The sequence below is a fragment of the Rhipicephalus microplus genome, chromosome 1, assembly GCF_043290135.1.
Source record: "Rhipicephalus microplus isolate Deutch F79 chromosome 1, USDA_Rmic, whole genome shotgun sequence".
Taxonomy (NCBI): Eukaryota; Metazoa; Arthropoda; class Arachnida; order Ixodida; family Ixodidae; genus Rhipicephalus; species Rhipicephalus microplus.
Window position 1 is genome coordinate 60602076 of NC_134700.1, and position 13005 is coordinate 60615080.

The following is a 13005-nucleotide window of genomic DNA, read 5'->3' on the forward strand; positions in this document are numbered from 1 at the left end:
GGTATGCATGCTCTGCCACAAATTTTTATGTACCCTGTTTCTATATGATCTGCAAGCCTGCTTGAGCCGAATGTAAAGATAAGGTGCTTGGTGCTCTTTCTTTGTTATTCCTGCGTATATTTCTCCTTTTATTATAAATCACATCTCGCTCTTTCCATGCTTCGAATAATTCTGCTCCAGTCAGTGTAATCAGGTCATCATCTGTCACTAAACCACGAACTGTTTTCGTTGATTTGTGTGCTGTCACAGTTATAGTGATATCTCCGAACCTCTCAAGACTAGCAAGTTTTTTTATGATGGGATTTGCAAGACATTTCGAGAAGAAGATCTCCACTTGTAATTTAACTGATCCTATATCCTGCTCCTAGTTTTTTTGGAGGTATTTCGCCACCAAGAAAGGTGAGACACCTCTCGCTGGCACGTTGGTTTCTTCATTGTGAATTTTATGATATTGCCTTTGTACGATGTAAAAAAGCCTAATGTCATTTCGGTGCCAACTCGTTTGAGAAAGTGATCAGGAAGTTGAGGGAAGGTAGCATACAATAAATGTTCTATCATTCAGCAGCTTTGGTAGCCACCCACCATCGAGCCCAACAAAGGGACGCTACAATGCTTGGGTAACCCATGTAGAAGTCAGCTACAAATCACTGCTATAACCTAATATAATATATCCAAGACTGAATATAGAACACAAGGTTAACCTAGGCCTATAAAACTGGGAAGCAACTGAAAGAATTAGAAGACAGGACAGCAGGGAAAGAGGATAGCAAAGAAAAAGATATGAGAGGGTGGTTAGGAAAACGCGACCGCCGATTTCCTCTGAGTGTGTCAGCCCAGGGAAGCCGTCTGCGTGAAGCCGGGGCCAAAGCTGTGCGTTACCTCTGCTGGGGTGCCTTAAAAGTCCAATCACCCGGCGTCGGCTCTACACCCAGAATCCTCTTTTCCCCAGACATGGTAAAGCCACACATGGCTAGGCGTGGGAGGAAGTCGAATCCCTCCTGTTAGCTCGGGTCCATGGTTTCGCGACACACCAAACACCTACCTGCGAAGGCACTCCTTCGGGGTGGGCATGATCTTTAAAAAAATGATCGACTAAGCTCTAGACTCTGGACTATTCGAGTATTTTTGTTCGTACCTCCTTTCTGCCTACTACCTGGCGTAGCTAATAAACTCCCTTGCAAAATGGTGGAAGTGTGCTGGGTACGCAAATCTGTAACTTCAAAGCCAGAAGCTGCCCGCTGCATCAACATAGCCAGATCATACCACCGAGCAACGCACCTCCAAGCAAAGTACGACCAAAACTTAACTGGTCATCCTGCCTACCACCCTGTGCCAACGGGATTCCCCTTCTTCAGCAGCACAGAGGACCAAGATGTGGAAGACTGGTTGCATTTGTTTGAAAAGGTGAGCGCCGCCAACAAGTGGGATGACCCCTCGAAATTAGTGCATGTCCCAATTTAGCTCAAAGACGTCGCCAGCTTGTGGTTCACAAACCACCACGCTAAATTCGCCACTTGACCGCTCTCAAGACTACCCTTGTAGCTGTGTTTGATCGCCCCGCAGTGCGCAGGCTCCGTGCTGAACAGCACCTACGCGGACGTACGCTAAGGCAAGGCAAAAGCTTCAGAAGCTATATCGAAGGCGTCATCAATTTATGCCGGCGTTTTGACCCTGAGATGACTGAACAAGACAAGAGCAGCCATACCTTGAAAGGCATGGACGATGATGCATTCGAATTGTTTCTGGTGAAGAGCCCAAGTACCGTGTCGGAACTTGTGACCTTTGCCAAAGCTTGGAAAAAATTCAAAATTAACGTGCATCAGTTCGGAGGGCAATGACAGCTTTTATGTCTCTCCTACCTGCCGACCACCGAAGCACCAACGAACCGCCTAACGTCGACCATCAGACAGGCTATTCAGGAGTAGGTCTTCGAGGCATTGCCATTGCCGACGTCTGCCTCTCCACCAACACCTGTCACCGCGCCACTGACTTATGTGGCCGTCGTGGCAACGCCACCGCGTCGTCTGTCATTGCACACCCCATAACCTGTACAATCATTCACCGTGTGGTTTCCAGCTACACAGCAGCACTCCCGGAATCCCTGGCGCACCGCTGACAACTGGTCCATCTGCTATTTTCCGCGGAATTCTAGGTCACGCTGCACGTCTATATCTTCGGCGCTTCGCAGTGTACCCGGTGCAACAAGATACCCTGACTACTTGTTTCGGCCTCCATACCACGCGCCTGACGTACCACCTGAAGTTCACGAACGCGACGCGCAAGGTGCTCTCGGTACACGAACCTCCACTTGTCGACGTTATATTTCCCGCTTGCCTTTCCCTTCAACAAGTCGTCGTTCTGTGTTGCCTATGCTTCAACGACTCTACTCGATTGAGACAGAAAACTAACGGCCGCAGCTCCGGAGGCACGAGATGCGTCATCGACTAGTCGTTTAAGTCCTCGCCTGTCTACCGCCAATCTTATTAATGTAGTCGTCGAAGAAGGACGAAGACTTGCACTCATCGATACTGGTGCCGCGATATCTGTGATAAGTCAAAGACTACGCAGCTCTCTTCGTAAAGTGACGATACTTTCTCCCGTGGTTTTCCTTAGCACTGCGAGCACCCAGCAATTTAAGCCCGTTGCGGCATGTACAGCAAAAGTGATAACTCAAGACGTTTTGTACACCTTTGAATTTCACGTGTTGGTTTCATGTTCTCACGATGTCATGCTAGGATAGGATTTCTTTTCGCGTGATAACACCGTCGTGGGCATGGTAAGGTTATCCCACGAGCTCCTGACCCGACCAAGCTCGCATGCGCCATGTGGCGAGGAAAAATAAAACACCTGGCCGTTTCATTGGTGTTCGATGGACTCGTGGTTTTTAGAACATAGTCACTCTGAATAGTGTGTTAGATGAAGTGGGCAACGTTTGAGAGTACTACACTCTAGCGCAAAAGGGTTTTAAAAGAGTATGTGGTTCGTCCTTTTGGGGACTAATGGGGCTGCCACAACCAATATTTCCATTAAAGACTAACGGCACTGGGTCTAACAGTTAGTCCCTACAGACGAGCTCAAGTGAATAACACTTAATCTTCACATTTACACCTAAGTGAGTAACCGTTAGTCCAATTATTCACCTCAAAAGAGTAACATTTAGTCCTCATGATTTCCCCTTATAGGACAACTGTTAATCCCCACATTTACACCTTACCGGGCAACCGTTAGTCCTCACAGTTGACTTTGCCGGACGAACAGTTGGACCACTCAAATACTACACTCGGATGAACTTTTTATCCGCAGCTCAAACGCTGTTTTTTTGTTTATTTTCCGCCAGGCCTAATATTTTTTTCGCCTGTTTTTCTGCGCAGTGAGCAACAAATTGCGCAGAGAACACGCGAAAAAGTAATTAGCCACCTATGTGTAACGGCTTTCGCAGTCACGGCAACAACGCAAGACAAAAGTGAGACATCTAAATATTTTATTTTCTACATACACATTATGTTTCTCCATTCTGCAAAGTGAATTCATGGTGAAGTGTACAACTCCAGTCTCTTTGTAAAATCTTGTTCACCCCTTGTGGAGCTCCTCCGACAGAAGCGATAGATGACAGACGTTGCAGACGCCAGCACACGCAGCTTTCTGCCTGTTGTGTTCCCACGGCTGCATGTACAATATTATAGTAAAAATAGTTAGACACACGTGACACGAGATAAACATGCACGCATATGACAAGTACGTGCACGATAATATAAAAATATGCGTGTAAAATATGACACACAAATAACTTCACCTTCACATCTCGCACAGTCCTTCTGAAGCTGCTCTGACGAAAGAGATGGATGACAGGCATCGCAGACGCCAGCGCACACAGTCTTCAGCACGGTGTGTGCCCATGGCTGCACAATAAATATGTAAAATAGAAACACGTGACAGAGGATAAATACAAATTCATATGAAAAGTACGTGGAAGGTGAAAGAAAACATACGTGAGATATGACATTTTATTAATTTCACCGTGATGTCACACATCGTCAAAGACTCATTTCAATCCCTGTACCGCAACAGCTTAGGTGCGGCGGCCACAGCCACAACTCCGCGAAGCACCGTGCCGCTAACATGTAAGCGAGTCCTAAGCGAGCGACGTCGTTCAGCTCGAGCCAGCCAACGCGAGACCAAACGCGGCGCTGCACGCGGAGTGTCTACCGCCAGCGAACTTCGAACAGAAGAGCGAGAGTACGCTCGGCTGCCGCCACGAACACCGCCGAGCTGGTTTGAAGCTAGCGCCGAAGAAATCAACGCTAATGCGGCCCTTTCCCACAAACTCGGGTGAGTGCAGAGCGCAAACGTGAGTCCCCCGCCGCGGCCAACGGATGGCGCCGACCTGCTTGCTTACGACTAAGGGGAAAGCCAACTTTATTGGCGACCAATTTTCAGTGAGTTCCGACGCTAGCGAAAGCCCTGCCTGCCCATGCTGGTGCACACAGCGTGCGACATACTACAACCAAGCTCGTTACGAGAACCCGTAACGTGTTTTCGACGACTCCCAACACAGCGACGAGGTCTCAGCCCAATGTCGGCAGCCGACAGCTCATCGCGGCGGCAAAGACTCAAAGATTGGCGAGCACTCGATGAGCGAGCATATGGGAGGCCGACGGCAATAGCGGCCGATTTCCAGGCGGTCGCAAAGCACAGGCGAACTGCAGACGCCGAAGCTGACCTTCGGGATGCATTTCGTGTGTGCAATATACAACACGACCGAGCCCGTTGTCAGCAAGCGTGGTCCGTATCACATACGTGACAAGTAGCGTAGAATAAATAATGATAACCTACTTGCCTTAGAATCCAGCGCTGTTTCCTGCCCTGAGTCGGACTGAAGTATATATCTAATAGGCCTGCTGTCTTCTTGGCCGCCATATTGGCCTTCCCAACTGTTGCTGTCGTGTGTTGGTCGTGACTATCTTGAAGACAGAGATATACAGCGCGGCGTGGTGACGTGTCCAGACTTGCTCCAGACTTCATTGGTGCAGCGAAACGTAAAAGGAGCAGCCCACGCTCATCCAAGCGTACACACAAGCATCAGGTCATAATTCCTATATCGTCGAATACAGGCAGCCATGGTCGAGCACTACTGAGCGCGACGCAACGCGAACCGTCGCCAGAAAAATACGGGCCAGAAAAATCGCACTGCCTGCAATCCCCGGGCAGTTAATTCCTTTGGAGCTTGTTTGGAGACTAAGTGGCTTGCGCGAGGCACGCTTCCCTCTGTGGTTGCTTCTCAATGGTCTATCTGTTCATCGCTGACCCGCAGGTCACGGGTTCGAATCCCGGCTGCGGCGGCTGCATATCCGATGGAGGCGGCAATGTTCTAGGCCCGTGTGCTCAGATTTGGGTGCACGTTAAAGAACCCCAGGTGGTCGAAATTTCTGGAGCCCTCCACTACGGCGTCTCTCATAATCATATGGTGGTTTTGGGACGTTAAACTCCACATATCAATCAATTATCCGTTCATCGCGCGCGCCTATTGAACTCCGTTACTGCTTAGAGGGCTGAAGCTCAGTAAAGCGGCACCCGTTCGTCCCTCGTAGTTGTAGTCGTAGTGTGTAACAAGTGTTACATTTCGACCTGCATGGTGATGCCGGTAGAAGATTTCTTCTGTGCTTTGTTGAACAACAAAATTTCGCGGCGTGCGCGTTAAATAAAAGCCGAATGCTCCTGTCTCTCATTCCTCATTAGCAGTCATTGGAATGTTCCAGTAGGAAACGTAGGTGAAGTATAAGTGTTCAAAGCCGACTTCTGCTGACTGTCATTCCCAGTAGCAGCCATTGTTTACCTCCACGGTAGTGCCTGGTGAGATTACTCCTGTGCGTGATTAAAGTATAAAAAAATTTCGTTCGAAACGTCGTTGATTGATGAAATAATCTAACGAAAGACGCCAGATGTTTTCTAAAAGCAAAGCAAAAAGACGCCAGATGTTTCTAAAGCAAAACAAAAAGATGACGCCAGCTGCTTAACGAAAAACGCCAGGTGTTTTCTAAACCATTGGTTTTATAATCAAAACCATATTGATACGGGTTTGTAGTTGCCGACGCTCGTTGCCGTCGGTGTGTGCTCGTATGGATAAGGATGCCGAAAGGCGGGCGCGCAGGGCAGCGTCGGCGCGCGCTCGCAGACAGGACCCTGAAGTGAGACCACACGAGGCAGAAGCGCCCCACGAAGCAGTGCAATAACCACTTAGCTTACATTTCACCGACCACAAAGCGGTCATAATGAAAGGACAACGGAAACCAGCAATATAAGTTTGGTAAAACATTCAATCAATCGTTTCACGTCTTTTTTTATCCGGCGAATTAACGGAAGAAAATTTCACAGTATTACTTCCAGGAGCTTCGTCCAATCTCATCATCATTCACCTTGTGGATCTGCCGTCAATATTTCAGGTAATACTGCCTTAGAGTATAGGTACTCTTCTATAGAAGAGCACAAGGCTGACCCGTAGGCCGCACACTTGATGAGGCACTGTTAGGTTCACCTTGATTGAATACATTTCTTTGGCATGTGCGTGGCCTTCACCGTCGCTACAATTTGTAATAGCCACCTAAGGAGAACAACTGAGATCTAAGATTGGCATTAAAATAGTCCCAAAAGAAAACCATTCTATCATTTCAGCAATTTTTCATGTGGCCTCCACATCCTGCCTTGCTTAGGTTGTTTAGAGCGCAAGTACAAAAACAAAAATCAGTGAAGCCTCACTTGAAAGTGTCTTTCCGTAATTCTTTAGCATCATGGGTACACATTCAAATGCTTTATCATTCGTTTTATACATCGGGCGCCAGCTGTGCTGGTTATGCAAGAAGATTGGTCAGCAAGGTGTGTGACTACGCGCGTCTCGTTCTTGGCTTTCAACGTTGTAAACGCTTCTGCGAGACAAGCGTGAACACGCTCGCGCAACGTCGCGAAAGGCGACAAATAAAACATGAGGAAAAAACAAATGCACGCTAAGTGATTCAGGACAACTTAGAGACGGCTGTATAACGGGCTGTATTTACTTCCGACTACCAAAGCTTCTTTATTTAATGATAAGACGAAAAAAAAATAAAAGCTACCTCAGATGGAAAAAAGTCATAAATCTATTTCTCCGTTCGAACGCATTCATTGTAAGAAGTCCCACTAACCCCCACAGCGTTGCAACTTATGTATGAAATAGGGTATAGCTGTACATTTATTTTATATGTAGAAGCATGGGTGTGTAGTCTAGTCACCCGCTTTTGGAGCATGAGGGCATAGGTTTATATCCCAGCACTGTAAGGAAAATAAAATTTTTTGTTTCATTTTTTATGCGGAAGACATTATTGGCCTGATCAGCCGCTCGTGACGCTGAAAGCTGTGCAGTCGCACGGCCGCAGGGCCCTATGGGAGTGTCCGCTCTTTACGTAATTCTGTTTCTTAATGATCTGTCTGTCCATGAGCGTGTGCGCCTCTCTTTCTGCTGCTGTCACCAACTTCAGTGCAATTGCGAAAGTTTAGCCCATTTCTAAGTGACCACTCACATTTATCTAGTTTTTGCATATTCAAACATGCCGACGTTCTCATCGAAGAAAAAACGAAAACAAATAGTACGCATACTTTAGTGGAACATCTGTACAGAGTAATTAGATATATAGCGCTACTTTATTTGTAAAAGACATAGGTAAGTAAATATGAAGATTGCAGTGCTTATTAGGCACCGCTTGAAAGCGTTGCTATGACCGAAAAAATATATGGCGCCAAAATCTCACGCAGAGCCTATTGGCCAATGTTCTCGCGCAAAATTCAAATGGACGCTTTTCTTTGCTTCTCTCAAGACGGAAGACTATCATCTTTTAGCGACCTTTGGCAGAGAAGTACGCAAATGTGCCTCCAATTTTTTGTCACGTTGTCATGACTTTGAATAATGCAGTAAATGGTGTATAAGTGTGATGCTACGTGTAGAAGACGTGCCCTGGCTTATACACCCTCTCTTAGTTTCATAGCAGGTGCCATTTTTTTCCGTCGGCTTCAACCGCAGCGTCTTCCGTCACACTATTCTCCCTCCTACCGAAAGAATCGTCCAGTTAGAAACAAAAATGAATAAGCAGAGTTATAAAGGCACCAACTCTTTAAAATTTAGTTAGAACAGACCAAGTTATATGTCTCGTGGAGTTCCGTGACCTCATTTGAACATTAAAACTATTGATCAGTCCGCGGATGTACTAAACAGCTTTGGCGGTTGTGGCTGGCTGTCGCATACTAGATCACATAAGCATGTTCTTCGCATGAACTCTGATGATGTCATGGCTTGAGCTCTTGTCAAGAATGAACAAGCAGTAGAGTCCCTGTAGCATTTGACTCTATTTTGTAGGCGTCTGAATGAGTATCGTGGCAGGCACAAGCACATCCCTTCATCTTTGTGTTTTCGTTGACGCAGGCTGATAGGATGGTGCCCGAGTCCTTGTTGGGTACAAAGGATGATTGATTGTCTCCTTCTGTAGTTTTTGAGGTGCTCGGACTGTAATCGTGGGTGCAGTCTAGATCTTTTGTGCGAAATGCATTCAAGGCGCCTTTCCTTTATCATAAGTTATGCTAAGTTTTCTTACGTCTTGAATGTGTTTTTGCTTCAAGAGGGTTGCTTTGCGACACATTGTGAGACATATTTCTTTGCTAAGTGGTCCTTTTAGCTGTAATGGTGCTTTCGAGATATGTTTTGTCGATTGTCCTGCTTTTTGGAGGATGGGCTGCGGTCACTTATGTTGGCCGATTTGCCTGTGCTGGTCATGATGGAGAGGCAGCTCTTTAGTGACCTGACTGTGATTGTCTTCGCAAATTGGTGTGATGTCTACTGTGTCGCTGATTCTCTGTGGGCTGTTGTGATGCATTTTGGGTAGTCAAGATGATTCTCCAGAGTTAACAGAGTTCTTGAGAGCCTTCTTCTACGTCGTTTCTTGCGTAGGGTTTTCGCGCTCGGCAGCGTGCTGGCTTCGATGCGTCTGGGTTTTCTGTGTTGTTTTGACTTTCAGGTATCCGTGCACTGGATAATGGTTACCAAGGCAGGCATGGTTTGGTGGAATCATAGCTTGAAATGTCTGTCTTTCTGTTTAACTAACGTTCTGAGCTGTTGTGACGCATGAATTAGCATAGAGAGGCCTGGACTTGGCTGATTATTTTTCGAGTTTGTTAGCTGTGTACCAACTATAGCGAGTGTGTGAAGCGTGACGTTGGCGTTGTCAGCAACTGAAGGGCCAAGTAACAGAAAACCAGGTCGTGAGCCAAGTGTGCTAGACGGGAAGTACAATGCACTGGGTGGTTTCGTAGCACGATCACCATGGTGCAGTCATGACGTAAAGATAGACCTTCGTGCCATAGCAAAACGCGGTAGTAGATCATCAAGACGTCTTTCAGTGAGCGGACGTTAATATTGGCCTTGTCGGAATGAAAAGAACGACTCATTTTGGGTGTTCTAATGCGTGAACTCAGCTGGGGCTTGTAGCAGCTGAAATTTATTGCCTTCAGATGACGGGTTGTATGCGAGTCTTCATCGTAATCTTCAAATTAAACAATCATTTCATCTGTGAATTTTTCCCAAGATTCGTCATTTTAAAAGATGAGTGTAATATAAAACCTAAGTTTCTCACCACTCAAGTGTTTATTAAAGTTAGCGACCATCTCCCATTCCGTCCAGGATGCAGCAATAGCCTGAAACCAGTCCTGCACGGGTCCATCGTCCGATTCTCCGGTCTACTTGGGCATGGAAAGATCAGCCAATAGCTCTGTCATGATGCTGTAACTGCATACACCAATGATCCTCATCTGTGGTCGATATTTTTATGTCCCTTCGTCAAGCTTGGTAATCACGCTGTTTTACTGTACGTAATTCTCAGAGTGAACCACGCCTGCTGTGTTCAAAAAGCTTCGGAACTGTAAGCCATTTCGCTAAGATTACACTCACTTCGCGTACATTACAGATTATTCTGGAACCAAAGTGATTGCTAGCGATTACGATAGAATATTGGACGGCACTTGTATAAATGCCCGCATGCTTCTCCGCTTGTCACTTGGTCAACAGCCGACGCTCTCTTCACCGCTATTGGTACCAGTGTGTGTCGCTGTAATCTTAGTTTTCGTATGTCGGGCACAGGTTTGGTCCAAATAAATGGTATTCCAATCGATGTACAGTCTGCTCCTTTCAGCCACGTCGTGATGTCATTACAATATTATGCTGGCGCGTCTTGCCGGTGGCTTCGTGAATAATGTGAGACTGATGAACAGCAGCCAGATGTATGCCCATGGCACAGCTTTATGCTCTTCCATAGTAAAGTACCTAGTACCCTAAATCTTTACCCATTTTTTTATAAACACAATCTGTAATTTACATGGCCTCATCAAGTGTGAAACCGAAGGGACGGCTTTATGCACTCCCATAGTAAAGTACCTCATGCTCTAAATCGATGACATTTTCTACACACCAAGTACTCTAAATCGTAACCACTTCTAGAGGTGAAGCTCCTTAAGCCGTCTGTCGTGCATCCCCGATGTATGTATTAGTAGTAGTAGTAGTAGTAGTAGTAGTAGTAGTAGTAGTAGTAGTAGTAGTAGTAGCAGCAGTAATAGGTAGCCACCTTTCGCTTACTCTTTGGAATGTCCTCTGGATGGCAGTATATGTATATGATAGGTAGAGTTACAGTATATGTTAACTTTAAGGAGCAATGTTGTGCCACTGTTTTCCGGGCCACGCTAACCTGTCTTTTAACAATTACAGCAACGCTACTGGTCGCGCGCCATTACGTGGTTATAGGTGGTTCAAACGCGCCGCGGAGAAGCCAACCCTACGCAGACGACGCCGATGCTTTGCGGTGTTAGGAGCGTGCTGGCGTCCTCGCACAGACACCGAGTACGTCCGTCACGGACACTAGATGCGTCCTTCAGAGATACTGGGTTCGTCGCACAGAGACGCTGAAGGCGTCTCAATGACGGTGCTGCCCCCTCTTCTTTCATAAAAACTAAAAAGAAAGTGAAAATATAAATAAAGCAACGCTAGTACTCAGAAGCGTTAACGCTGCTCTTACGCGGGTGGTGAGTGTCTTTCCCGCAAAACTTTTGAACGCAAGATGGCGTACCTTGGCGCAACTCTGCTACCTAAAGCTAGTATATATAGTAACTCTAATGATAGAAAAGATGTGACATGCCGGTATTTGGAGTATTCACTAGATGGATGGATGGATGGACAGACAGACGATGGATGGACGAATGGATGGATGGATGGATAGACAGACACACACACACACACACACACACACACATACATACATACATACATACATACATACATACATACATACATACATACATACATACATACATACATACATACATATACATACATACATACATACATACATACATACATACATACATACATACATACATACATACATACATACATACATACGAACGAACGGACGGGGCCAGTGGATGATACACGGTTTTCCTATAAAATCCTTCTAAGCTACGCCGCACTCATCATCATTCACTGCGTGGATATGCTGTGATCTATTTTTCTATCGCATGTTTAATATAACAAGCTGCAGCAGCTTCGTGCAATAACGAGGCAAAGCAGAGCATGACAAGGCGGCCGTATTGGACTCGTTGTAAGTCTCCTACAATCCACTCATATCCCTCGCAGTGATGTGCAGCTGCGTAATACCATCACCGCTAGATCAAAGCACTGCGCTTTGATCCAGCAGCCGTGGTAGTTCGTATGTATATGTTGCGCAGATCGACTAATCACACAAAGGCAGAGACGTTTCTGCAACTTCTAGCCGCATTCTGAGGAGAACAGCTGAGAGCACGCACCTCGGGCGTAAGGTTAACGCAAAGGTCGTCGAACTTCCCCGTTGGCAGAATTATGGTTGCAGAGTACGCTTCGCTCGAGAAAGGCAGCTCGACAACACGCACGCCCAGGTCCTCGATGCAGGCGTAGGCTAACATGGCTGTTTGTCCCATCGTCGGCACAGCCGGCCAGCTGCCGAATGGACGCCGCATCATTGGGCTTTTGGGGAATGGAAACTTCCAGAGCGTGTCCAGCGTGGCGGAACTTAGAAGAACTATGCGGCTATCACCATCCAGGGGGCAGTCTGGTGGTATAACCTGTGCCACACCCAAAAAAATAAACATTGTCATATGTTGTTGTACTGTTAAAGACTACGCAAAGTCTCCATTATTAATTGTGCAGTACTTAAATATTCCCAACACACAAACCATAATTATATGCGCATCACTGCTCTGGGCACATTAAGTCCTGTTACTATCGCACAGCGTTTCAATACTTCCTCGTTCCTTTAGGTGAGCAATAGGGACGGAAAGTATTAGATAGAGTACTGTAAAAATAAGTATTATGGGCGTTGTAGCTCGGGCGAGTTGGTCATGTTAGAAGAACTATACGGCTATCACCATCCAGGAGGCAGTCTGGTGGTATCACTTAAGCCTCACGCCCAAAAATGAACATTGGCCTTTGTTGCACCCATAAAGACTACACCAACTTTTTATAAAGAATTGTGTAGTTCCCAATTATTCACACCATAAAAATCTTAATTATATGCACATCACTGTTGTAGGCCACAACAAATCCTGTTATTATCGGACAGCGTTAAAATGCTTCGTCTTTAATTTGGGTCAATTATAGGGCCACAAAAAATTGGCAGATCCCACGTACAGTGGGAATCAATGATATGCGAAGCACGAATCAGAAATGTTGATATATCACTTTAAATACAGCACAATGTTACGAGGTTGACGTAAATAATGCCGTACGTGACTTCCGTGCCGTTATTATCATGTTTGAATGTATCATTTACTTTCGCCCTCTATTCACGTCACGTGATACCAAATTTAGTATGCGTGCAGTTAGCGAAACGGCCGCGAACATGCTGTGAGTGTGGTGTGTTGTCATTTTTCTATATGACACACGTGTCAGGATTATCATGTTTGCAG

At 46.1% G+C, this 13005-nt stretch overlaps 1 protein-coding gene across 1 annotated transcript in view; it reads right to left on the reverse strand.

Annotated features, from left to right (window-relative positions):
- LOC142765366 (serpin A3-7-like) overlaps positions 1 to 13005 on the reverse strand; it is a 108711-nt gene that overhangs the window by 84136 nt on the left and 11570 nt on the right. Inside the window, exon 2 of the mRNA XM_075866179.1 lies at positions 11869 to 12162. Within this exon, the coding sequence (XP_075722294.1) occupies positions 11869 to 12162 (294 nt within the window). The remainder of the gene's footprint in view (positions 1 to 11868; positions 12163 to 13005) is intronic.